Below are 25,275 nucleotides of genomic sequence, written 5' to 3' on the forward strand. Positions count from 1 at the left end.
AGATCGCCATTCTGCCATATCACCTTCTAACCTTCCAGTCCTTTCCTCCACCTGTACTACTCTGTCCGCCACCTCTTCGTACAGTTTGTTCATCTTTTTGAGAGAAGACTGAATTTTTGTATTGTCTTGTCTGGCCCTCCGGCTCACCGCTCTTAATGGCTTTCCTGAACAATGTCAAGGAGGAGAGATTTCTGACGGCAGGAGGGAGGGTGTTCCAGAGCTTCGTAGCTCCCACCACAAAGCTTCTGCCGCCCCAGTTTGATTTAAAATATCTCTCAGAAAGTATCAATTTTGCCACTTGTGATCAAAGGCATCTGTTTGGAGAGTACCACTACAGTGACCGCTTCAAGAACTGGGGACCGGTACCGTGTAGTGCCTTATATGTGATTCATAGGGTTTTGAACCTGATACGGCTTTTGATCGGTAGCCAGTGCAGACTCTGATGGTGCTTTCTCACTGACTGAAATTTGGGAATCCCTAGGAGGAGCCTTGCAGCCGCATTTTGGATCATCTGAAGTCTGCGTAGTTGCTTCATGGGTATTCCGAGTTATAACCCATTGCAATAATCCAGTTTGGAAAGGACTAAGGATGTAACAGTGATACATGTGTGCACATGTCATAATGCTGGTCCACCACAGCGTCATGATATATGTGCACGTATGCATCATCACGACTTAAAAAAATATTTGATGCTACACAATATTTATTTTTGCCAATGCTGCACAGCAAAATGGCACAACCTGTTGTTTATCCCGGTGCTTGTCCAGTTCCTCTGTGTTGTTGGAACCATTTTGTGGGACCCCTGATCCTAAGATTCCTTTCAAACCATAGCTATGGTGGTCCTCAGGCACACTATTGGTGTGCCCTGTGATGAAGGAGCTCTTCATTGATCTCCCCATATTTGGGGCAGCATATTACGTTTAGGTGCGCACAGTGGTAATGCTTGCTGGCTTCCCCTTCTAAATTAGGTCATAGGAGTCTCATAAAAAACAATGATTTACCTGTGTGATAGCAACCTAAAATGTCTGTCAAAAACACGTAATCAATTTATTTATGAATGAAACCTTAATTAATCATCATCAAGAACAATGTCTTACGAGATTGTGATAAGGATAAACCTCCCTATTACGATTGTTTCTTTAAAAATCAATTACTGCTCAATGAATCAATGGGCACAGTGCTTGGGTGCTCGCATGTAGAATGAACTATGTGCATCAACACACCCAGATCTATGAATAAACAGGAGTGAACAGTGGTTCTAAAAACGTGTAAAAGAGTTGCCAATCCCCCCCAGTAATTTCTTATTTCTGAGCTGACCCACATGTAATCCCCCTCTAAGTCATCCGACACCCCCCAAAGATACCGATTACCTTGACATTGGTAACTCAAGGAATAGTACTTATTGTGCAGGATACTGGGAACTCCGAAATACAGCGCTTTAGCCTATTTTATTTTTAAAGGGCTAAGAGTACTCCCATTTGTCCCATCATCATCTTCAGTTTAAAGGCATCTTTGTGGTGGTGTGTCCTGTATTTATGTGGGTTAAGACTCTCACGGCCCTCAGCAGACTCCTTACAAGTATTACATAATCTGGTGTGTGTGGTTAAGTTATTTATTTATTTGGGAGTTTATATAGCGCACAGCTACCCGCAACGGGGGTGCCCCGGCGCTGAGATGGATGGCAGATGGAAGGTGCAGAGTTGGATACTAGAGGTTGGTTAATAACCAGTTCTTTAAGGCACGTCGAAAGATGGGTTCAGACTCAGAGGAACAAAAGGAGAGTAGCAGGACGTTCCAGATTTTGGAGGCGATCACCGCAAATGCTCTGCACCCATTCTAGACCTATGAAAGTGGGGGGTAACAAGGAGAGAGATGGTTGGATCTGAGGGTGTGGCTATGTTGATAGTGCTTAAGTCGAACTCTCAGGTAGGCAGGGCCATGTCCTTGAAAAGCCCTGAAAGCCAAGGTGAGTTTCTTGAATTCAAAACGTTTAATCACCGGAAGCCAGTGGAGCTTCCTCAGGTGGGGGGTGATTGAATGGCGAAAAGGAATTTTACAGATCACTCTAGGCGCCGCGTTCTGAACCAACTGAAGACGCCTAATCAAGTAGGCTGGTGCCCCAAGATGGAGGCTGTTGGCGTAGTCTAGATGGGAGGCGATTAGAGCATGGATTATGGTCTGGCGGGACTCCAGGGGGAGGAAGTGGAGGAATTTGCGAAGCATGTGCAGCTTCCCAAAGCAGGAGGACACCAGTTTGATTTGGGTTTTACAGGACAGATCATTATCCAACCGGAAGCCAAGGTTCCTGGCCAAGTCAACAGGCTAGGGAGGAGGGTTCAACTTGGGTGGCTACCAGAGCATGGGGGGGGGAATTTTTTGGTTAAAGAAGAGTACATCGGTTTTGTCCGAGTTTAGCTTAAGAGTATTCAGTGACATCCATGTCGAGATGTTGCTCAGGCAGTGTGTAAAATTGGAGAATGCCTTGGGGGACCCCACAGAGCAAGGGTTTCTCGTCGGAGATAAAAGGATGGAGAGACACTTGTTGAGTCCACTTGCCCAGAAAGGACCGGATCCAAGACAGGGGTGTGCCTTGAATCCCCAAGTTGTATCATCTATCTAAAAGGATAGGGTGGGAGACTGTGTCGAACGCTGCGGACAGGTCGAGTAGCACTAGCATGGCTGCTTTGCCTGAATCCACACATACACGAATGGTCTCAGAGACTTCGAGAAGAGCGGTCTCGGTACTGTAGCCGGATGTGAAGCCAGACTAGGAATCGTGGAATAGATGACGAGATTCCAAATGGCTGAAGAGTTGTTCCTGAACTATTTTTTCAAGAATCTTAGCTGGCGCTGGTAACAGGGAAATAGGCCTATAATTTTTGTAAACTGTAGGGTCGGCATCCGTTTTTTTGAGAATAGGCACTAAAAGGGCCCGTTTCCACACTGAGGGGAAGGTACCAGAGCTTAGGGAGGCGTTCCAAATCTGGTTTAGTGGGGTATTAATGAGGGGGGCTAAGGGATTGAAAAACTGAGCCGGGCAGGGAACCTTGGGAGAACTGGATTTGCACGTTAAGAGTTTATGGAGTGAGGTATCGGAAGAGATGGGATGGAAGGTGGTCAGAACATCATTGCTGACCGACCCCGTAACAGGGGCTAGGGAATGGAGTAGGGGGGCAAACGTCGAATGCATTTAAAGAATTTTGTCCTGAAAGAAATCTGATAGCCCATTGCAGAGATCCAAGGTAGGAGGGACTGCATTCATGTTGGCGGCAGGCTTGGTGAAATCTCTCTCACAATTTTGAAAAGAGTTTTAGCCAAGTTGCCTGGGGTGTTGATTTTGTTAATAAAATAATCTCTCATCGTAGAGCGTTTGAGTTTGTGGAAATTGTTTAGGGTAGCTTTATATACTAATTTAGCTGTGGAGTCGTAGGATGATCTCCAGCTGTGTTCCAATTTCTTGCTATTGCTTTTCTCTACCCGGAGCTCAGAGGTAAACCAAGGGCCTGATGGTTTTTGTCTTGAAGAGTTAGTGGGTTTGAAGGGGGTAACAATATCCAGAGCGGAGGTAAGCCAACTGTTAAAGTTTATAGAATCAAGTTCCGGGTCACAGCTGACAGCTGAAGGGGGATGGCGGAGAGTGCGGGAGTCATGCTATTGCTAGTGATTTTGAACCATTTCCTTCTGTTATCCAAGTTATGGGGGAACTGGGGGTTCGTGATTGTAGTGATAGGTTGAAAGAAATTAAGAAATGGCCAGACCAGTTTATGATGGAGTGTGTTTAGTTAACGGTTGCATGCTGAAGAATAAAGATGTGCAAACCAGAGCTCTGTGTGTGGTGTGATCTGTTACATGCTCCCAAGCTGGGAAAGACGCTACAACTGGCAATGACATAGGGGATACCTGCCCCCCAACGGTACAAGACTGCTCTCCCTGAGAGTTTGCCATGGTCCAGCAAACTGCTTGTGCTTGCCACGTGTGCTTCAAGAAGCTGTCTACAGTTGGAGTATGTGGAGTCCAAGCGCAACTCCAGCTTTTGAGAGGCCTTCAAATAAGGTGAAGGCTCTACAGAGGAGCTGTCAGTAAGCCTGCCGAAAATCTATTGATAAGACCAAAAGAAGAGATACTGCACCACAGCATAAAAGAGAGCCAGCACTAATACAAAACAGACGTAATCCATAAAGCTGAGAGCAGTGAAGAGCACATGCAGGAAGGAAAATCATTACTCACCATGAAAAGCAAGATGGCATCCGCCGACCGCAGCTCGGGTGCACCGATCCAAGCACAAGTGTTCAGGCTGATACCTGCAAAGGTGCCACTGGTCTAAGTTACGCTGAAGATCTAATGCTGTATAAACAGCATTTACTCTTGACGTCAGTAGGAAACAGCACAAAATACGATGCCATTGTGTTCGTGAAACCACTGCCTTCATTTGATACTTCCAAAAAGCAGAATATTGGCGCCAATGGACTGCCTAGTTTGAAATGTCCAATGACTTCATAGATGCTATAGAAGAAGCAGATGACAAAAAGATCTTCAAATACTTAAAGAACCATGCAGGTAATGGAGTAAAAGAGGTAATAAGAATATGTCACAAGCTGGTGAAATATCATACCGTGAAATCAAGAAGACTTCGGAGGCCAAGTTCAATCCAATGCCAAATGTCTACTATGAAAGGTACATTTTCAACCACGCAAGACAGCTATCTGATGAGACCATGGATGAGTTTGTTGAGAGACTTGATACGCTTATAAAGCACTGCAAGTTCAATAAATTCAATCATTAAGAAGCCATGCGTCTTAGAGTCATTGGTGGTTTCCTCTCCGATTCATTTTCAACAACGCATGCTGAGAAAAACGCACAGTTTTGAAAAAGTACTCATGGCTGCAAAAGCAGAGGAACATGCCGATCACCAAGTTGCTGATATTGAAGCTGGGACAACTCAAAATGAATCACATGAGCATGAAAAGTAAGAAGAAACACAAGGCAGAGACCCACCGAGTGATGTCTCCGGGGAAAAGAACGTTTTGTTTCTGCTATGGATTCTTTTTTCCACATGAAGGTAAATGTCCTGCAAAGGCTGCGGGAAGGAAAACCATTTCATAATGGTTTGCAATGCAAAAAGTGCTTCATGAAGAGACGAGAAGATGTAAGCCAGAAAGTTCCAGAAGTGCTCGAGCCACTCCCACAAGGCCAAACGGCAACATTGACTAAGGGTGATGTTAGTCAAACACCGAAGTGCGCATTTAGGATTGGCTGCTTGCAAAGAAAGACACAAATCTGCAAAGAATTGCCACATGAAGTAAAAAAGTAAATTTGGACATTGTCCTAAAATCACGCTTATGGTAAATGGCTGTCCTACAACTTTCCCTACAGACATTGATTCGATAAACATCATGTCGGTAGAAAGGTACAAAGAATTGTCTCCGATACTACGTCTCACACCGTCGAGAACAAAGGTGTACACCTATGAAGCTTCTACGCCCTTGCAGAGCAAATAATCCTTTCTGGTGACCATGCGGATCAAAACAACGACAGTGTAAACGCCAATTCATGTCCTCCCAGGTACTTCATCTACTACATGCTTATGAAGTTTCAATACTGCTGCTGACATGGTACTGATTTCTATTAACTACAACTGGAATGCCCATTCTGAAATAGTGAGCCAATTCCCAACATTGTTTCATGGACTTGGGAAACTTAAGACAATGAAAGTACAGCTTCACATTAATGAAGATATTCGCCCTGTTGCACAGCGACCCCGTTGGATTGCATTTCAGTTACTGGAAGCTGTTGAGAAAGAATTTTGCCTCTTTTGCCCCGAATCGTCCCTCACTGAATTGAAGAAAACTAAATCTGGATCTCCGGTGGACCCTTGCCCAGCCAGGTTCTTCAAACTACTGGCCTCTTTATTCAATCCTACACTTAACCTGATTTGAAATTAGGTATCTACCCGACCATCTGGGAGACAGCACTGGTCCAGCCAATCCTCAAGAAAGAGGATGCGGATCCGGCTGAACTTAACAACTTTAGGCCCATCTCCCTCCTGCCTGCGCCGGCCAAGATCCTTGAAAAGGAAATCCAGAGACAACTATTGGAGTTCCTGGAGTCTAACAGCTACCTTCATGACTCCCAGTCAGGATTCAGATCAGGCTATAGCACTGAGACAGCTTTGCTTGAAGTAGTGGAAATGATACTGGGATCTCTAGACCAGGGCAGCTATGCGATGCTGGTGCTGTTGGATCTTTCAGCAGCTTTTGATATGGTCTAGCATTGGATCCTCCTAGAAAGGCTTGAGCTGTTGGGAGTAACGGGAACTGCTTTAGCATGGTTCCACTCTTTTCTTAGGGGGAAGTCACAAAGTTCTTCTCCGCCCTCATGTCTCCTCTAGCCCTCTTGTGTGCGGAGTTCCCCAAGGTTCAGCCTTGAACCGGACTCTTTTTAATGTCTACCTAGCCCCCCTTGCCTCGCTAGTTGAGCAATGTGGTGTAAGGGTTGTCTCATATGCTGACGACACTCAGCTTGTGTTCTCTTTCAGGGATCACACTAAGGCAGCATTCACAAATTTTAAACAGTGCTTGATGAACATCTCAACATGGATGACTGACAGTTGTTTGAAGCTGAATACTGAGAAATTGGAGGTCATGTTTTTCAACCAGCCCTCCCCTCCACGGTCCGAACTTTGGTGGCCGCAGGAGCTTAATCCTCCTCCACTTCCAGTTGCCTCCGCCAGGAATCTGGGGTTCAAATTTGATTCTACCCTTTCAGGCAAGGCTCAGATATGCCAAGTTGCCTCATCATGCTTTTGGAAACTGAAACCCTTTGAGAGAACAAACAACGCGAGATGTTCCATTTGAATGGCCATCTGAATGTGTCCGAAGTTTCAAGAAAATAAAACACGCAATTGAAAATGCAACTGAGATGGCTTATTTTGATCCGAAATTGCATACAGAGATTGTGGTGGATGCAAGACCTGTGGGCTTGGGATCGATCCTTCTCAACATAATGGACAGCCCCGTTCTCAGAGACACATTATGGTCTATGCTGGCTGGACTGTATATCAAACTGAACTTGCTTATTCTCAACCGTAAAAAGAAAGCTTAGCTGTTGTATGGGCCTGGTAACGCTTCCATTTGTTTCTGTACAGTAAGCATTTCAACCTTGGAACAAATTATCAAGCGTTGCTCACCATCTTCGCAAAGCCAATATCTAAGATGCCCCCTTGCGTCTGCAGGAGTATGATTACACTATTGTGCACAAACCGGGAAAAGATCAAAACCCCACAGACTACTAGCGTCATAGCACAATGTCCAAAGCGGCTGAGGCCTACATCAATTTCATATTGAAGTCAAGGGTGCCTGCTGCTCTTTCCTTTGAACAGATTCTGACAGCTATTAATACTGCCAAAGACATACTTAAGCTCAATGAAATCATTAAAGCACAATCATGGAGGAAGTATACTCGACCTCTTACAGATGATGTTGAGAACCAGAAATTAAAAAATGTTTGTGAAGAACTTTCCGTTACATGTGATGGTGTCATACTAAGTGGGGAAAGAATAGCTATCCCTGAAAGCCTGAAGCAACAAATTATTGAACTGGCACACAAAGGACATTGTGGTATTGCTGCAGCTAAAAGAGCCCTCAGGGATTGAGTGTGGTTCCTGCATCTTGACGAACAAGTTGAAAGGGAGTTTAAAACTTGTCATCTCTACAACTGCCTGCCTCACAAAACAACTCTGCACCCGTTGATCATTTCTAAAAAAGCTTGGGAGAGGCTTGCGGTTGACTTCTTTGTACCCCTCAGTAATTACATAATCTAGTGGTAGTTGTCGATGAGTATTCTCGTTTTCCTCTAGAAGAATACTTGTCATCAACCACACATGACGCAATTATCGAGAGGCTGGATGACATTTTTAGAACATGATGTCTACCCTCCATTTGCAGATCTGACAACAGTTCACCTTCCAATAGCAGAGAATTCAAAGACTTTCTTAATTGCCTGAACATTAAACATCAGAGAAGTACACCTCTCTGGCCACAGGTAAATGGCATTGTTGAACGATTTAAGAGTACCTTGACGAGGGTGATTCAACGTGCTGCACTGGAAGGCATCGACCTCAAGTCTGCTTTACGTCCAGCCCTTCATGCCTACCGTTCCACACCTCACTCCACGACAGGAGAAAGTACTGCCACTTTGCTGTTCAGGAGACCTCATTGTTTTTCTTTATTTTTGGCGAGTAGATGGTCATGAAGGCCGCTGCAGAGTAGGAGCCCTCCGGAGAGCTCCCAGTTAGGTGACTACCACTTCGGTAGTTATCCCTGCTTAAACCTTGCCATCTGCACTCCTCCCTCCTGCTCTGGCTCTCAGATGTGTGTCCCAATAGAGAAGATGATTCCATCTCTCGTTTAAGGTCTGAATCCAAAAGCTTGTATTTCCTTGAGCAGCTGGGACCTGACTGCGGATCAGAGCATCGAGCTCTGGCTCCCGATAGAGCGCTGCTCATGTGGGTGCCTTTATCGTTCAATCAGATGTGCCTGTGAAGCTTAATTGCCTCCCGTAATCCCACCGATCGGGGAAAAAAAGCAGCGATCTAAAATGGCGGATGAGGAATAGCATCAATAACGACATTACCGACGATACTGCAACGAACCTGATTACCACTCCGAGTGCTTGTTACCTGAAGATCTAATTAGACCTCACTTTTCTTCGCTAAGGTACAAAATTTGCTGCAGCTTTGCTTAATGATCTTAACGTTACAGCATTCATTAGCTTAAGCAGCCTGACCCTAAAATGGCGACTATATAAGAAGTAAGGGGAGCTCTACACCTTCTCCTGCGGGGTTGTGCGGTGAAATTCTATATTCTGAGCTAGTAATTCTGTTTTGGTGACTGATATTCATAAAGACTGAGTTATTGCTAAGCTGATCCTTCCAACACGGTGATTCTCAGGAGTGCTGAGCCTGACCTTAAGATGGCACCCGTGTTTTAGAATTTGACGTTTTTAATGAGTAGTATGATCGTCTGAAACTGCTTCTTGACTAATTCCTGTTGATAATTAGGAGCGCTTCATTGTAAGGCCGACTTCATGACCACGGTGACCTTTATATGAGCCTTGCCTGTCCCCAAAATGGCTCCTGAGACCCAGATCTCAGCACATTCTGTCAGTGATATGGCCGTCTGATACTGCTGGATTATTGATCTCGGGTCAATCATTTTCTACTACACCTAGCTGGGGGACTCTTCATCAAGACTTCCAGTTGCTTATTAGTTTAACCCGCAGTAGCCCCGGTGCCCTCTTCTACCCTCATACATTCCACCTGTGCACTTTCAAATGAGCCGAGGACTCCGTTAATCTGTTGGTGCAAGCGTAAAATCTCAAAATAAATAATTGGTGAAGATCTGTGGCGCGTGCGTCCGCTATGCGCAACGGTAGAGCTGCGGGAATCCGTCTTCCATGGCCTCGGACATTTGAAAGTGCACAGGTTGGAGCGGCTGCACCTCCTGAGCATACTATATTGTTTATGAGATCCACTCGGACCGCTTGAAGGCCGAGTTCCCATGTCACTCTTCTATTCGTTTATCAGCGTTCATCGCGCAGTGCATACCCTCAGTTGCCAGCCCTCCCACCCTGTCCCTCACACTGGGTACCCGGCTGGTTCCCATATGTCCCTACATCTTTAGGTCCTGAAGATACCCTACATTAAACAAAGAGTCAAAACGTCGGGGACAGATAGTCAAAGCGAACCATGTAAAGAGCTCTGATTATTGTATACAGAGGCTGCTCTCACTATTTATTAATGGATGGCCGACTTTACAAAATTGTGGAAACCTAATATATATGTCACGAATATGTCACTACTGTTTTAAGGTTCCATTCACACTGGGGACACTACGCACTACTGTTTTTCTTTTCTGTATATATTTGTATAGCTATCTGATATATATAAAATAGCTATTATAAATATAAACAAAGGTGTATATGGTTTCTTTTCCTTTTGGCATCATCATAACCCTTCCCTATAGAGATTGTGCATACTTTTACCAAAATATATAACTGTACTATTCCGCGGAAACCATTGTTTCTGTTGCTAAGATTTGTGTCACTGGCACCTCTCGCAACTGCAAAATGAAGATTTAATCCAATAAGTGCCGATTCACCTGAGACACCGTTTTCGAGAAAGAAGACCGAGTTCTTGTCATGCTAAAGTGAACACTCAAGTCAGACACACTGTTTGATGTTGAACCACTAAGAGTTGTGGTGAGTAAAGGACATATGGTAACTGCCCAATGACCTGGAAATTCCATAACCAGAGGCTCATCACACTTTAAGCCTTTACTTCGATGTTCGACAACTCCAGATCTCACAAGTGAGGCAAATACACATGAGTGCCTAAGTCAAGCATCCGACTCTTCCCCAGAGATGCCTTATGAAGGCGCCCCTCCTCTGTCTCATACAGCTAGATCTGGAAGACTGGTGAGAGCACCTAGACGACTCATTGAGGAGTCATAATGTGTATATGTATATATATTTATTTGTACCTTTTATTTAACAATCGGAAAGATGTTGTCTCCTGCGTTTGTGTATGCGGACTCTAGTGGCCCTGGGTAGACTCCTTTAAATATTACATAATGTTGTGGGTGCGGCTCGGTGTGGTTAATAAAGTTTGGGACGCAGTGCGTTCAGTTAATGGTTGCATGCTAAAGAATAAAGACGTGCAAACCAGAGCTCAGTGTGTGGCATGGCCTCTTACATGCTCCCAGGCTAGGGAAGATGCTACATGTGACAATTCAAAATTTGCATAACGTGTTCTCTTTGGAGATAATTTGGTTGGAGGAAAGCACATATTCATTATTTATATTTATGCAACAGCAATGCATAAAGAGGTTGCTGTGGGCTGTCCACGATATGTTTTTCAAACTTGCTTCCACAGCGAGATGAATTTTTGTGTCTCTGGGGAGGGCTCCTGAGATCTCGAGCAGCTCTGCATTTCAGCTTTTCTAAAGAAAGCATAATTTGCTGCCAACTTTCGTTAAGGTTAAAGTAAAAGTGCAAGACAAATTTTTTATCTGCTACTCCCACACAATACTATTCTTGTTCTCTGTCGTCTTTTTAATACTCTTCTCACTTTCACAAAAGCAAACATATTCATTGTGGAAATAAATGTGTCAATGTAAAGCACGCTGCGATAGCCCCTGCACCTTTCATGCGTACAGCTGCAGTGCTTAATTTGTGAATGTGCTGGTGCTCGAAACTCTGCCCAGAAGCCCGCCACCGGTGCAATTAAGTGCCAGAGAGTGAAATACCAAGGTTGGCTGTTTTAAAACCACCTCATACCCAGTCACAGCTACTGCCACTATGGAGTGGCTGGGCAGCAGGAGCGTTGGACGAGAAGTGGGGAAGTTGAATTAAAAAAAAATGTTTTAACTTCCCTGTTCCTGGGGCTGCCTGCCGCTTCAGTGATCCTCTGTTCTGCTGCTCCTGACAGTCCTTGGGACAACAGACTCCCCATCCAATCCAGATGCTGCTCTCAAACTATGAGAGCAGCTTGGGGATTTGCCTAAGCCAGCTAGTGTTACGCTCCGCTCAGGCACAGGGAGTCTGTGCCTTTGTCTAACCCGGCTGTACAATGCCGCCGTGTCAGAGAAACCTAAGTGCGCATGTGTTTGGCCGGCCTGGGACAGCCGGCCAATCAGACACGCGCACTTAGAAGTGCACAGCACACCTCCTCCCCCTTGTATGGCCCGGCCCCTCCCCACACGCGCTGGCTCAGAGCCAGCGGCTGAAAAATAAAACAATTGTAAACTATAGTTTTCTTTTTCAGCTGCAAGCTCTGAGTTAGTGGGAAAATGCTTTTCCGTCATTGCGGAGGAGCCGCCGCTTCTCATACCTCTTTCACCCACTACCAGACACTCCCTCTCCATTTAACTCATCTCTGCAGGTTCCTGCTTTCTCCTTTTGTGACAGTTTTCCAGCCTTTGTCTGTAGAATTTCCCTCTCTTGCGCTCGGTAAAATAAATGATGCAGAATAATAAGTGTCTGTCCCCAAAAAATAACTGCTGGTGCCTCCGAATGGCAGCCAGCAGCTTAAATTAAGCACTGCCTATGTCCTTCACTCACCTGAAATGGGTTTTTTCTTAAACCTTTATTCAGAATATGGCTCACAGACAAGTTACAATGGTTTTCTTCAAACCCGTGTGAGCAGGGGCGCCTCCTCCATTATAATAGAGGAGCGTCGCCCCATTAGGTGGCAGCAAAGTTAAACATATGAAAAATAAAATGATAATAAACCAATGTTAATATCATTTTATTTTTCTTATTACCTGTAGGCGAGCCACGTCATAGGGCGGGGCGATGCACTCTAAGTGCAACAGTGGGGAGGAAGGGTGATGCGCAATTAGCATTTCTCTGCCCGGCTGTGTTGTACAGCCGGGTGGCGAAAAGCTACAGGCCCCCAGTCCCTGATTGAGGATCGAACCAGGGTGCTCAGATCAATCCCAGCGTTGCTCTTATGCTGGGAATAGTATTCCCAGCATTAGAGGAGCATCAGGAATTGGCATCTGGCAGCCTGCCCAGTGTGACTAGCTTGGGACCAGACCAGGATCGGCAGAGGAGCAATCCAACTTCCTCAACGGTAGGTAAGTTAAGTTTTATATTTTTTTGCGTGTGCTTATTTTTGTATTATTCCCTCTCTCCCCCCTCGCCCTCCCACCCCCACCCTACTGCTTCGGATCCTGAGCAGCCGCCACTCATTGCCTTGCACAAGTATCAACTCCACAATGTTGACTTGCACTATGTAGTCATATTAGGTAAATGTGGAGTTATGATGTAGTGGTAGTTGATCTTGTAAAGTCGATATTTGTGCAACTTGATATTAATGTCAACGATATTGTGTTTTCCAGCCATTTTTCAAGTTGAGGTCTTTTTCTCTGGATTTGTGACAATTCGCAGATCTATCATTTGAATAAGAAAGGTATTACACCGAAGCCATCTTTCAAGACATACTTATGCTTTCACAGGAGTTCAACTAATCTGGATACTGCCATCATCACAGTGATTCTAAATGTTTGCTTTTGATTTCAACAATAAATTTTGTTTTTGTTTTTTTGTAGGATGGGCTAACGCCGCTCCACTGTGGTGCACGAAGTGGCCATGAGCAGGTTGTGGAAATGCTGCTTGACCGTTCGGCTCCCCTTCTTTCCAAAACAAAGGTACCACACTTGTTGCCAGGGTCGGACTGGGACAGAAAATAGGCCTGGGCACCAAATCAAAAGTGTCCCCCATTAGCGAATCAGGGCTGTTTTAAACTTGTAAAGACAATCTGTATGTGTTTTGCAAGGTATGGGAGACTGCTTGCATTCATGCATGCTACAGGCAATGTTTTTGGTCCTATCAGAGAAATGAACAGTAAAAACCGACTAACACACCGTAAAACAGGACCACGTACAGCCCAAAAAAACAATGCAATAGGTCTTGCATTTGGGAGAGTTTAAGCTATTGACATTGTAAATGACAATGCCTTTCACTTATGTGTTTTGAAAACCAACACATAAATAAAAGGCATTATCATTTATAATGGCAGCAGCTCAAACTATCGTAAATGCAAGACCACTTTAATGGTGGCCATGCCCCTTTCTTTAGGCGCTGCTCGGCGTTTTCAGCTTGAAGCGAGCCGCGTCTATAGAAAGGGATGCGGCCACCATTAAAGTGAAAGCACCGTATGGGGCGCTTTTACAAAAAAAAAAAAATTGTTTGTGAACTTCACAAACAAATGGTTTTTTTTTTGTAAAAGCGCCACATGCTGTGCTTTAACTTTAATGGTGTCCGCCCCCCTTTGTTTAGACGCGGCTTGCTGTAAGCTGAAGTGAAAGCACAGCTTGGGGTGCTTTTACATAAAAAAAAACATTTGTTTATGAATCTCACAATCAAATGTTTTCTTGTAAAGGCAACCTTTGCCGTGCTTTCTCTTTAATGGCGGCCACGCCCCTTTCTTTAGAGGTGGCTCGCTGTAAGCTAAATAGAGCGAGCAGCGTCTAAAGAAAGTGGCGCAGCCACCATTAAAGTGAAAGCATGGTACAGGGCGCTTTCACCAAAAAACAAATAAAAAAGCTCAGTTAAATAAATGCTTCCGGAGCACGGCCGCTATAGTTAAAGTGGACCGTAGTGGCAAATAAAGGAAGGAGCATGCCCGCTATAGTTAAAGCGGACTGCGCTGGCAAAGAAAAAATAGAATATAGATGAAAAGGTGCAAGTTGTGTGAGCCGCTCATTTTGTAAATATGACGCAGTCACCATTACTAATAAAAATATAAAAGCGTGCGGCGTGCTGCATTGTAGGAAAGCATGTCCTGGAGAAATCATTCAAGAAAATAGTGCTCACAGACTACATAAAACATACAAAGTAAAAACACATGTAAAAAGGACAGTCCCTAAGGGAGGGTACTGATGTAGACAAGATGGTACTAAGGATAGACTACTAAGCCTATTCATGAATCAAAAACAACTATTTTGAAAAGATTGTAGCAGGAGCCAATTGAAAAGATGGGTGGAAAAGGGGTGGAGCTTCAAAGTTTATACCTGAATACAGCATGCCTCGCAGACCAGCGCATGCGCTGCCCAGTGCTCGACCTATACACTGATCCGTGAGACAGGCCCTGCGGCCTCTGCCAGTTTACCCCAAAGGCCAGTCTGACCCTGAGTGTTGCATGCCATCCGGAATATTGTTCCTGAATATGCGTGCCTCCTTCTGTAGATAGATGTTAGACAGTTTTCACTGGAGAATGGCGTGTTGATAGTAGATTGATGGATGTTGTGGCAGGTTGTGACTTGTTATGCATGCTACTATCTGTTCAACAAGCGATAAAATTTAGTGTGCTTGAAAATAAGACACTTACCAAAGAGGGAACGTTGCATGTAATCATGTTCCGAATGATCAAGAAAAAAACAGTCTCTAAGCAACAAGCGTATTGTCTTCGCCTATATGTCACGGAATAAAAAACCCGTGTAATAAATGGGACATTTGCAAAAATAGAAGTGAGCTGAAAACAAATATGTTTTTTTCTTTTAACTCTAATTGTTTGTCAGGGCCAGTGCTACAGCAGAGCAAAGTTAGACTGCCATCTAGGCGGCCAGCGGCAAGAGGCACACCGGAAGAACCCTCAAAAAGTACAATTGTGGCTCGATTGTCAGATGTGTGGGTGGTAAAATGACACTCCCCAGGGGCGCTAAACATACATGCTTCGACGGTGTTTGCAATGCGAACAAACACTGTCGCGTCCTAGGCTGTCTGTTTCCCAGGGCCTAACTAACTCGCTGATTATTCCGTTTATAGCGCCGCGAGCGTGGGCTCCGATAACCAGAGCTTTTGACTCAGTCAGATGATTGGAAAGCTTTCTCTTTTGCATGCTAACAAAAGGTAATTGAGAAAGTACCATTGAACGCCCTAGGTTGCCGGGCTTCCACCACGAGCCCTTTAATCTGCTTTCCTTTAGAAGGAATGGAGTCATTTGTTATTTGCAGTATAATGACGCATTACAACATGCCACATTTCCTGTAACATCAACCTCTAACTGTGAATTTAATGTCTTCGAGGGCGTGTGATTTATTGAGGAGAGCTCGCGCTTAACCGAATTGTTATAGATAATTCAGACATGTTCTATTCCTAGATGTAAAAAATATAAAAATGGGTGGTGAGCGCACTCGCTTTTAGTTGTTAAGCTGATTTTTTAGCGGTATGCGTGCAAAATTGCCATATGCTTGCGCAGCACGTGTAATAAATAAGGGGGGTGGCCTAGTATGAAAGTAACTAGGGCTACAATATGCACTGCTGTGTGGTTCTTTCAAACATTTAATTATTTTTTCATCAATTAACAATGGTCATATACATTTTTTAAATAAGAATTTCGATGGTTGTTGAATATACATAATCATTCAATATATGTACATTTATGCTCAATCGTCAAACAATAATTGCAATACAAATTACAATACATGTACCCAATGCATTTCGGGACATTTTTAGTCCCTTCATCAGGGGTAAACTGTAAAAAGAAAAGGAGAAAATATCAAAATCTTATACATTGCGTGATCAGTAAATGGTAGTGTGAACTTAAAGTAGGGTATACGATACCTTTTTAGTGTTCGCTAATGAGCGTATTCATTTTCTAAAAAATAGTGTGAGAAGTAGAAATTGAGAAAAACTCATCTCTCTAATTTAGTTCAATTCAAACGCGCATTAGAATCCCTAATTCATACCTGGTCGGTTGTATATGGTTCTGTATGAAATGATGTAGCACAATCTCAGGTCTGTAAAGATAATAACTAAGTTTTAGACATACTGTGTGTAAAGTCATTGATGGAAAACACTTGGAAGTAAGAACGAAGCTCACCTTAATTAAAAACGTGCAAATAGTATGAGAACCGTAGGGCTTTGCAAGAACCGAGATCAGAAATGAGTCGACCGTTGTCTTTTAAGCGTCTGAAATATAAAGAAGAAACCGTGCGCTTCAGCTGAAATCGAGGTTTTAAACCCGTTTCGAAACATAAAAGAAACCGGGGGGGTTTGCTTACCGGATCGACGGAGCAGAGAAACGTTGTACGCATCCACGAGTGCTTTCAGTCGCAGTGTGCTGACTGCTCAGTTACCAGGAAGTTAAACGTCACGCCGTAGGCGTAGACATTGAAGAAAGACTCAGGGCTTGTTAGCAACGAAGATACGAAGTCGTAATCATTTGTGTGAAATTGATGTTCTACACTAATAGACGTATAATTTTTAAAAAAACGAGGGTAGGCTAATTTTAAAAAAAGATTGAAACGTGTGAGTATTCCGAGTTTATGCTAAAGATGAGAATCGAAGTGTAACAAGATAATCCAGTGTTAACGGAGGCTTCTCAATAAAGTTGTGTGCCGAAAAAAAATTTTTCTTCATAAACAGAAGCTAAATAAGAAAGATTTCTGTTTCTCTGTGCTGCGGTGTGCACTATGAGTGTTCTGCCCTGTGATTGAAGAATTTTTGCACATTATATCAACATCTTTCTGTGAAATACATGAATGATATTCATATTTGCATGAATCTAACATCTTTAACACAAGTATATAATTCATATCCATATAAACATATAATCTAAGACAAATCTTATGATGCCATTGTCATGACCGTTAGATGTGGTGATATGTGGAATGTTGGGTATGGGATCAAATGCGCTTTGAAAAGAAGTCATTTAAAGTGAGTTGGGATCTCAAGGTGGGGTCTGATTATCAATAAATGGTGTTAATCTAGAGAAAGCAAGCCATCTCGAATTTGTCATTAAGTCCGTGCGGAGCAAGGGTTTTCAGTTTCTTAATCCAGAATGCTTCTCTTTGTAGTAGATATTTTGAGTTATCGCGATCTATATGTTTTGGTACTTGTTCAATGATTTGGAATTTCAGTTGGGCGATTTGGTGTCGTGACTCCTCCCAATGTGTTGCAATGCTTGAAGTCGTGCTTTTGGTTCGTATTTTGCTTTTGTGCTCTGTTAGTCGAATTTTCATTTTTCTTTCGGTTTTACCAACATATAATAATCCGCATGGACATTTGATGGTGTAGATGACGTTTTCAGAATTACATGTTGTGCTGCTATGTATTTTGATCTTTTGGCCCGTAGATGGATGCAGTAAGATATCTCCTGTGATCACGTTGTTGCAATGAGTGCAATTCCAACATTTTTGGGTACCTTTGCTTGGTTCAAGAGTCTGTTTTGGTTTCTGTCTTTTGCTTAACATTTCTTTTAAATTTTGCGCTCTTGTGTAGGCAAACAATGGTTTGTCTTTAAACAGTTCTTTGAAATCTGTTTCTAGTTGAAGTAAGTTCCAATGTTTGTGTATGATTTGTTTGATCTTCCTGGATGCCGTTGAGTATTTAGAAACAAAGACAGTTCGTGTACCGGTCTTCTTAGGAGTTTTTTTCAATAGTTCGTCACGTGATCGAGTTTTGACTTTGTTTAATTGCTCTCTCAATATATTCTCAGGGTATCCTCTTTCTGTGTAATTCTTGAGCTGTTGTTCCCATGTGGATTCACATGCCGTGTCAGTGGAGGAAATTCTTTTGGTTCTCATGAATTGGGAAACTGGTAAATTCCGAATCAGTGATGGGGGATGGAAGCTGCTGAAGAGTAGAGCATTGTTTCTGTCTGTAGGTTTTTTGTATACGCTCGTATGGATTTCTCCCTGTTCAACGTTTATCCAGACATCTAGGAATGAAATTGATTTGCGGCTTATGGTGTGGGTAAATTGTACTCGAGGGTCAATCAAATTTAGTGTTCGTATGTTGTTGATGAGTGCTGGTTCTGACTGATTCCAAATGAGGAAGATGTCATCTATGAAACGTTTGAAGAATATCAAACCTTCTTTCCATGTAGGGTCCTGGAGAATATATTCATGTTCGAACTTGGCCATGTACGTATTAGCGTATACTGGTGCTCCTGGAAACCCCATTGATGTACCATTAAGTTGTATGTAAAATTGTTCATCCCAACAAAAATAGCTGTTTTGCAGGCAAAACTCTAATAATTGTAGAATGAAATATTTGGGTATTTGTGTGTTATCTTGTTGTAATAAAGCCCATTCCACTGCTTCAATTCCGTTCGCGTGTGGTATCGAAGTGTATAATGTGCGACCACATCTATGGTACATAAAATCCAGTTTTCTGTGTTTTGGTCTTTCAACATTTGTATATTTCTCAGGAAGTCCGTGGTGTCTTCAATATATGTATTCCAATTTTGGACAAATGACTGCAAAAAAGTGTCAATGTAGCGGCCAGGTTTTTCAAATATAGAATCACATCCAGAGACGATAGGTCTGAAGGGAGGATCCATCAAATTTTTATGAATCTTTGGTAGTAGGTAAATTTTGGGTCTCCGAGGAAAATCCGTCATGAGGTATTTTTTAGTAGAAGAGTCAATCCAATTAAGCTCTTCTGCTTTCTCTAGTATTAGATTGAGATTTTTAGAAATTTCCCTTGTGGGATCTTTTTCCAGTTTTCCGTAGATTGCTTCGTTCATTATATGTTCAAGGACTTTCGTTTGATAATGTTCGGAGTTCATGATTACTAGTCCTCCTCCTTTGTCCGCTTTTAATATCACAATTGTGGGGTTTCTGGCTAGTCTAGTTAGTACACTTTTTTCAGCCCTGCTCAGGTTGCTTATTTTACTAGAGTACTGAATTTTTTTAAGATCTTGTTGTACCAATAATTCAAATGTATCCAGCGTTTTATGGGACACTGGAGCAACGAAGGTACTCTTAGGTTTGAAGGTTGGAAATGTTGGTACTATATTTGAATTGTCACCTGAGTCTTGGGGGCAAATGTTAGTAAAAAAATTCCGCAATCTCAGTATCCTCATGAATTTGTAAAGTGCTACTTCTGTCTCCAATTCTGTACTGTGATAAGTGCTCACAAAGGACATGCCTTTGTTAAGTACATTTTCTTCAAATGGAGTCAGTTTGAGGGAAGAAATGTTGATTATGAGATTTTCGTTTGACTTCTCAGACCCTTTTTGCTTTTTTCTCTGTCCTTTTCCTCTCCTTGTTTGTCGATACCGCTGGTTGTTTTGGTTTGGCTCTTGTCCGGTGGTCTCCCGTGTTCTGTGCTGGGGTCCAAAAAAGAAGATGAACCAGAGGTGCTTGGCATGGCTGTTGAAGAACTTTCTTCTGGTAATTTTCTAGTGGCTTTCGAACTGGTGGTGGTTTTAAGGGATGCTCTCTGAGTGTCAATGTCTGAATCCGAGACTACGCTTTCCTCTGAGGATGCTTGGGTGGTTTTTTTGGTAGTAAATCTGCGTTGTGCGTAAACCTCGGCCCAAGTGTAAGCTTCATTCAGCTTGTAGTCGATTGTATCTCTTTTAAATTTTCTCAATTTTGTTTCTTGTAGCTCTTTGCCGTATTTGTCTAATTTTAAATTGAGACTTTCTAGGAATTGTCCCCAAGGTTCAGCTTCCATTCTTGTGGATAAATCAGTTTTTAATGTATTTATTTCTTCTTCTAGGTCATGAATTGTTTTAGACAGTTCCTCAATTATCAGCAAGATCAGATCCAGCGAACATTTATTTAAAATGGAAAACCATTTCTCCATGAATTGTGAGTTGTTCTGTAACCTAAACAGCATAGGACGTATTGATAATCGTAAGCCACGTGGGATCCGTTTAACTCGATGATATTGAATTAGTGTAGAGGCATGTAAGCGTTGATTTAGCTCTCTTCTAGTAAGGTATTCCAACTGGCGTAGTTGTTGTGTTACTGATCCGCTTTGTGCGTCAAATGATTTTGTCTCCTTTATTAAGTTGTAAATTTCATTTGCATCTTCAGTTGTATAGACTTTAGTTGTGGCTCTGTTTTCAGTTATGTTGGCAATAGATTCAAAAGACATTTTTTCGTGGTGCAGTTCACCAAGGGGCGCAAAAATATGAAAATATAAAAATGGGTGGTGAGCGCACTCGCTTTTAGTTGTTAAGCTGATTTTTTAGCGGTATGCGTGCAAAATTGCCATATGCTTGCGCAGCACGTGTAATAAATAAGGGGGGTGGCCTAGTATGAAAGTAACTAGGGCTACAATATGCACTGCTGTGTGGTTCTTTCAAACATTTAATTATTTTTTCATCAATTAACAATGGTCATATACATTTTTTAAATAAGAATTTCGATGGTTGTTGAATATACATAATCATTCAATATATGTACATTTATGCTCAATCGTCAAACAATAATTGCAATACAAATTACAATACATGTACCCAATGCATTTCGGGACATTTTTAGTCCCTTCATCAGGGGTAAACTGTAAAAAGAAAAGGAGAAAATATCAAAATCTTATACATTGCGTGATCAGTAAATGGTAGTGTGAACTTAAAGTAGGGTATACGATACCTTTTTAGTGTTCGCTAATGAGCGTATTCATTTTCTAAAAAATAGTGTGAGAAGTAGAAATTGAGAAAAACTCATCTCTCTAATTTAGTTCAATTCAAACGCGCATTAGAATCCCTAATTCATACCTGGTCGGTTGTATATGGTTCTGTATGAAATGATGTAGCACAATCTCAGGTCTGTAAAGATAATAACTAAGTTTTAGACATACTGTGTGTAAAGTCATTGATGGAAAACACTTGGAAGTAAGAACGAAGCTCACCTTAATTAAAAACGTGCAAATAGTATGAGAACCGTAGGGCTTTGCAAGAACCGAGATCAGAAATGAGTCGACCGTTGTCTTTTAAGCGTCTGAAATATAAAGAAGAAACCGTGCGCTTCAGCTGAAATCGAGGTTTTAAACCCGTTTCGAAACATAAAAGAAACCGGGGGGGTTTGCTTACCGGATCGACGGAGCAGAGAAACGTTGTACGCATCCACGAGTGCTTTCAGTCGCAGTGTGCTGACTGCTCAGTTACCAGGAAGTTAAACGTCACGCCGTAGGCGTAGACATTGAAGAAAGACTCAGGGCTTGTTAGCAACGAAGATACGAAGTCGTAATCATTTGTGTGAAATTGATGTTCTACACTAATAGACGTATAATTTTTTAAAAAAACGAGGGTAGGCTAATTTTAAAAAAAGATTGAAACGTGTGAGTATTCCGAGTTTATGCTAAAGATGAGAATCGAAGTGTAACAAGATAATCCAGTGTTAACGGAGGCTTCTCAATAAAGTTGTGTGCCGAAAAATTTTTTTTCTTCATAAACAGAAGCTAAATAAGAAAGATTTCTGTTTCTCTGTGCTGCGGTGTGCACTATGAGTGTTCTGCCCTGTGATTGAAGAATTTTTGCACATTATATCAACATCTTTCTGTGAAATACATGAATGATATTCATATTTGCATGAATCTAACATCTTTAACACAAGTATATAATTCATATCCATATAAACATATAATCTAAGACAAATCTTATGATGCCATTGTCATGACCGTTAGATGTGGTGATATGTGGAATGTTGGGTATGGGATCAAATGCGCTTTGAAAAGAAGTCATTTAAAGTGAGTTGGGATCTCAAGGTGGGGTCTGATTATCAATAAATGGTGTTAATCTAGAGAAAGCAAGCCATCTCGAATTTGTCATTAAGTCCGTGCGGAGCAAGGGTTTTCAGTTTCTTAATCCAGAATGCTTCTCTTTGTAGTAGATATTTTGAGTTATCGCGATCTATATGTTTTGGTACTTGTTCAATGATTTGGAATTTCAGTTGGGCGATTTGGTGTCGTGACTCCTCCCAATGTGTTGCAATGCTTGAAGTCGTGCTTTTGGTTCGTATTTTGCTTTTGTGCTCTGTTAGTCGAATTTTCATTTTTCTTTCGGTTTTACCAACATATAATAATCCGCATGGACATTTGATGGTGTAGATGACGTTTTCAGAATTACATGTTGTGCTGCTATGTATTTTGATCTTTTGGCCCGTAGATGGATGCAGTAAGATATCTCCTGTGATCACGTTGTTGCAATGAGTGCAATTCCAACATTTTTGGGTACCTTTGCTTGGTTCAAGAGTCTGTTTTGGTTTCTGTCTTTTGCTTAACATTTCTTTTAAATTTTGCGCTCTTGTGTAGGCAAACAATGGTTTGTCTTTAAACAGTTCTTTGAAATCTGTTTCTAGTTGAAGTAAGTTCCAATGTTTGTGTATGATTTGTTTGATCTTCCTGGATGCCGTTGAGTATTTAGAAACAAAGACAGTTCGTGTACCGGTCTTCTTAGGAGACCCAAAATTTACCTACTACCAAAGATTCATAAAAATTTGATGGATCCTCCCTTCAGACCTATCGTCTCTGGATGTGATTCTATATTTGAAAAACCTGGCCGCTACATTGACACTTTTTTGCAGTCATTTGTCCAAAATTGGAATACATATATTGAAGACACCACGGACTTCCTGAGAAATATACAAATGTTGAAAGACCAAAACACAGAAAACTGGATTTTATGTACCATAGATGTGGTCGCATTATACACTTCGATACCACACGCGAACGGAATTGAAGCAGTGGAATGGGCTTTATTACAACAAGATAACACACAAATACCCAAATATTTCATTCTACAATTATTAGAGTTTTGCCTGCAAAACAGCTATTTTTGTTGGGATGAACAATTTTACATACAACTTAATGGTACATCAATGGGGTTTCCAGGAGCACCAGTATACGCTAATACGTACATGGCCAAGTTCGAACATGAATATATTCTCCAGGACCCTACATGGAAAGAAGGTTTGATATTCTTCAAACGTTTCATAGATGACATCTTCCTCATTTGGAATCAGTCAGAACCAGCACTCATCAACAACATACGAACACTAAATTTGATTGACCCTCGAGTACAATTTACCCACACCATAAGCCGCAAATCAATTTCATTCCTAGATGTCTGGATAAACGTTGAACAGGGAGAAATCCATACGAGCGTATACAAAAAACCTACAGACAGAAACAATGCTCTACTCTTCAGCAGCTTCCATCCCCCATCACTGATTCGGAATTTACCAGTTTCCCAATTCATGAGAACCAAAAGAATTTCCTCCACTGACACGGCATGTGAATCCACATGGGAACAACAGCTCAAGAATTACACAGAAAGAGGATACCCTGAGAATATATTGAGAGAGCAATTAAACAAAGTCAAAACTCGATCACGTGACGAACTATTGAAAAAAACTCCTAAGAAGACCGGTACACGAACTGTCTTTGTTTCTAAATACTCAACGGCATCCAGGAAGATCAAACAAATCATACACAAACATTGGAACTTACTTCAACTAGAAACAGATTTCAAAGAACTGTTTAAAGACAAACCATTGTTTGCCTACACAAGAGCGCAAAATTTAAAAGAAATGTTAAGCAAAAGACAGAAACCAAAACAGACTCTTGAACCAAGCAAAGGTACCCAAAAATGTTGGAATTGCACTCATTGCAACAACGTGATCACAGGAGATATCTTACTGCATCCATCTACGGGCCAAAAGATCAAAATACATAGCAGCACAACATGTAATTCTGAAAACGTCATCTACACCATCAAATGTCCATGCGGATTATTATATGTTGGTAAAACCGAAAGAAAAATGAAAATTCGACTAACAGAGCACAAAAGCAAAATACGAACCAAAAGCACGACTTCAAGCATTGCAACACATTGGGAGGAGTCACGACACCAAATCGCCCAACTGAAATTCCAAATCATTGAACAAGTACCAAAACATATAGATCGCGATAACTCAAAATATCTACTACAAAGAGAAGCATTCTGGATTAAGAAACTGAAAACCCTTGCTCCGCACGGACTTAATGACAAATTCGAGATGGCTTGCTTTCTCTAGATTAACACCATTTATTGATAATCAGACCCCACCTTGAGATCCCAACTCACTTTAAATGACTTCTTTTCAAAGCGCATTTGATCCCATACCCAACATTCCACATATCACCACATCTAACGGTCATGACAATGGCATCATAAGATTTGTCTTAGATTATATGTTTATATGGATATGAATTATATACTTGTGTTAAAGATGTTAGATTCATGCAAATATGAATATCATTCATGTATTTCACAGAAAGATGTTGATATAATGTGCAAAAATTCTTCAATCACAGGGCAGAACACTCATAGTGCACACCGCAGCACAGAGAAACAGAAATCTTTCTTATTTAGCTTCTGTTTATGAAGAAAAAATTTTTTTCGGCACACAACTTTATTGAGAAGCCTCCGTTAACACTGGATTATCTTGTTACACTTCGATTCTCATCTTTAGCATAAACTCGGAATACTCACACGTTTCAATCTTTTTTTAAAATTAGCCTACCCTCGTTTTTTTAAAAATTATACGTCTATTAGTGTAGAACATCAATTTCACACAAATGATTACGACTTCGTATCTTCGTTGCTAACAAGCCCTGAGTCTTTCTTCAATGTCTACGCCTACGGCGTGACGTTTAACTTCCTGGTAACTGAGCAGTCAGCACACTGCGACTGAAAGCACTCGTGGATGCGTACAACGTTTCTCTGCTCCGTCGATCCGGTAAGCAAACCCCCCCGGTTTCTTTTATGTTTCGAAACGGGTTTAAAACCTCGATTTCAGCTGAAGCGCACGGTTTCTTCTTTATATTTCAGACGCTTAAAAGACAACGGTCGACTCATTTCTGATCTCGGTTCTTGCAAAGCCCTACGGTTCTCATACTATTTGCACGTTTTTAATTAAGGTGAGCTTCGTTCTTACTTCCAAGTGTTTTCCATCAATGACTTTACACACAGTATGTCTAAAACTTAGTTATTAT

At 41.9% G+C, this 25,275-nt stretch overlaps 1 protein-coding gene across 31 annotated transcripts in view; it reads left to right on the forward strand.

Annotated features, from left to right (window-relative positions):
• The window catches only part of ANK3 (ankyrin 3), a 1,906,984-nt gene that overhangs the window by 1,340,271 nt on the left and 541,438 nt on the right, over window positions 1-25,275 (forward strand). For all 31 annotated transcript variants that reach the window (XM_085608804.1, XM_085608807.1, XM_085608799.1 and 28 more), the window contains one exon: window positions 13,110-13,208. In XM_085608804.1, coding sequence (XP_085464930.1) covers window positions 13,110-13,208 — 99 coding nt within the window. The remainder of the gene's footprint in view (window positions 1-13,109; window positions 13,209-25,275) is intronic.

Source organism: Triturus cristatus, chromosome 1_2, assembly GCF_964204655.1.
Source record: "Triturus cristatus chromosome 1_2, aTriCri1.1, whole genome shotgun sequence".
Taxonomy (NCBI): domain Eukaryota; kingdom Metazoa; phylum Chordata; class Amphibia; order Caudata; family Salamandridae; genus Triturus; species Triturus cristatus.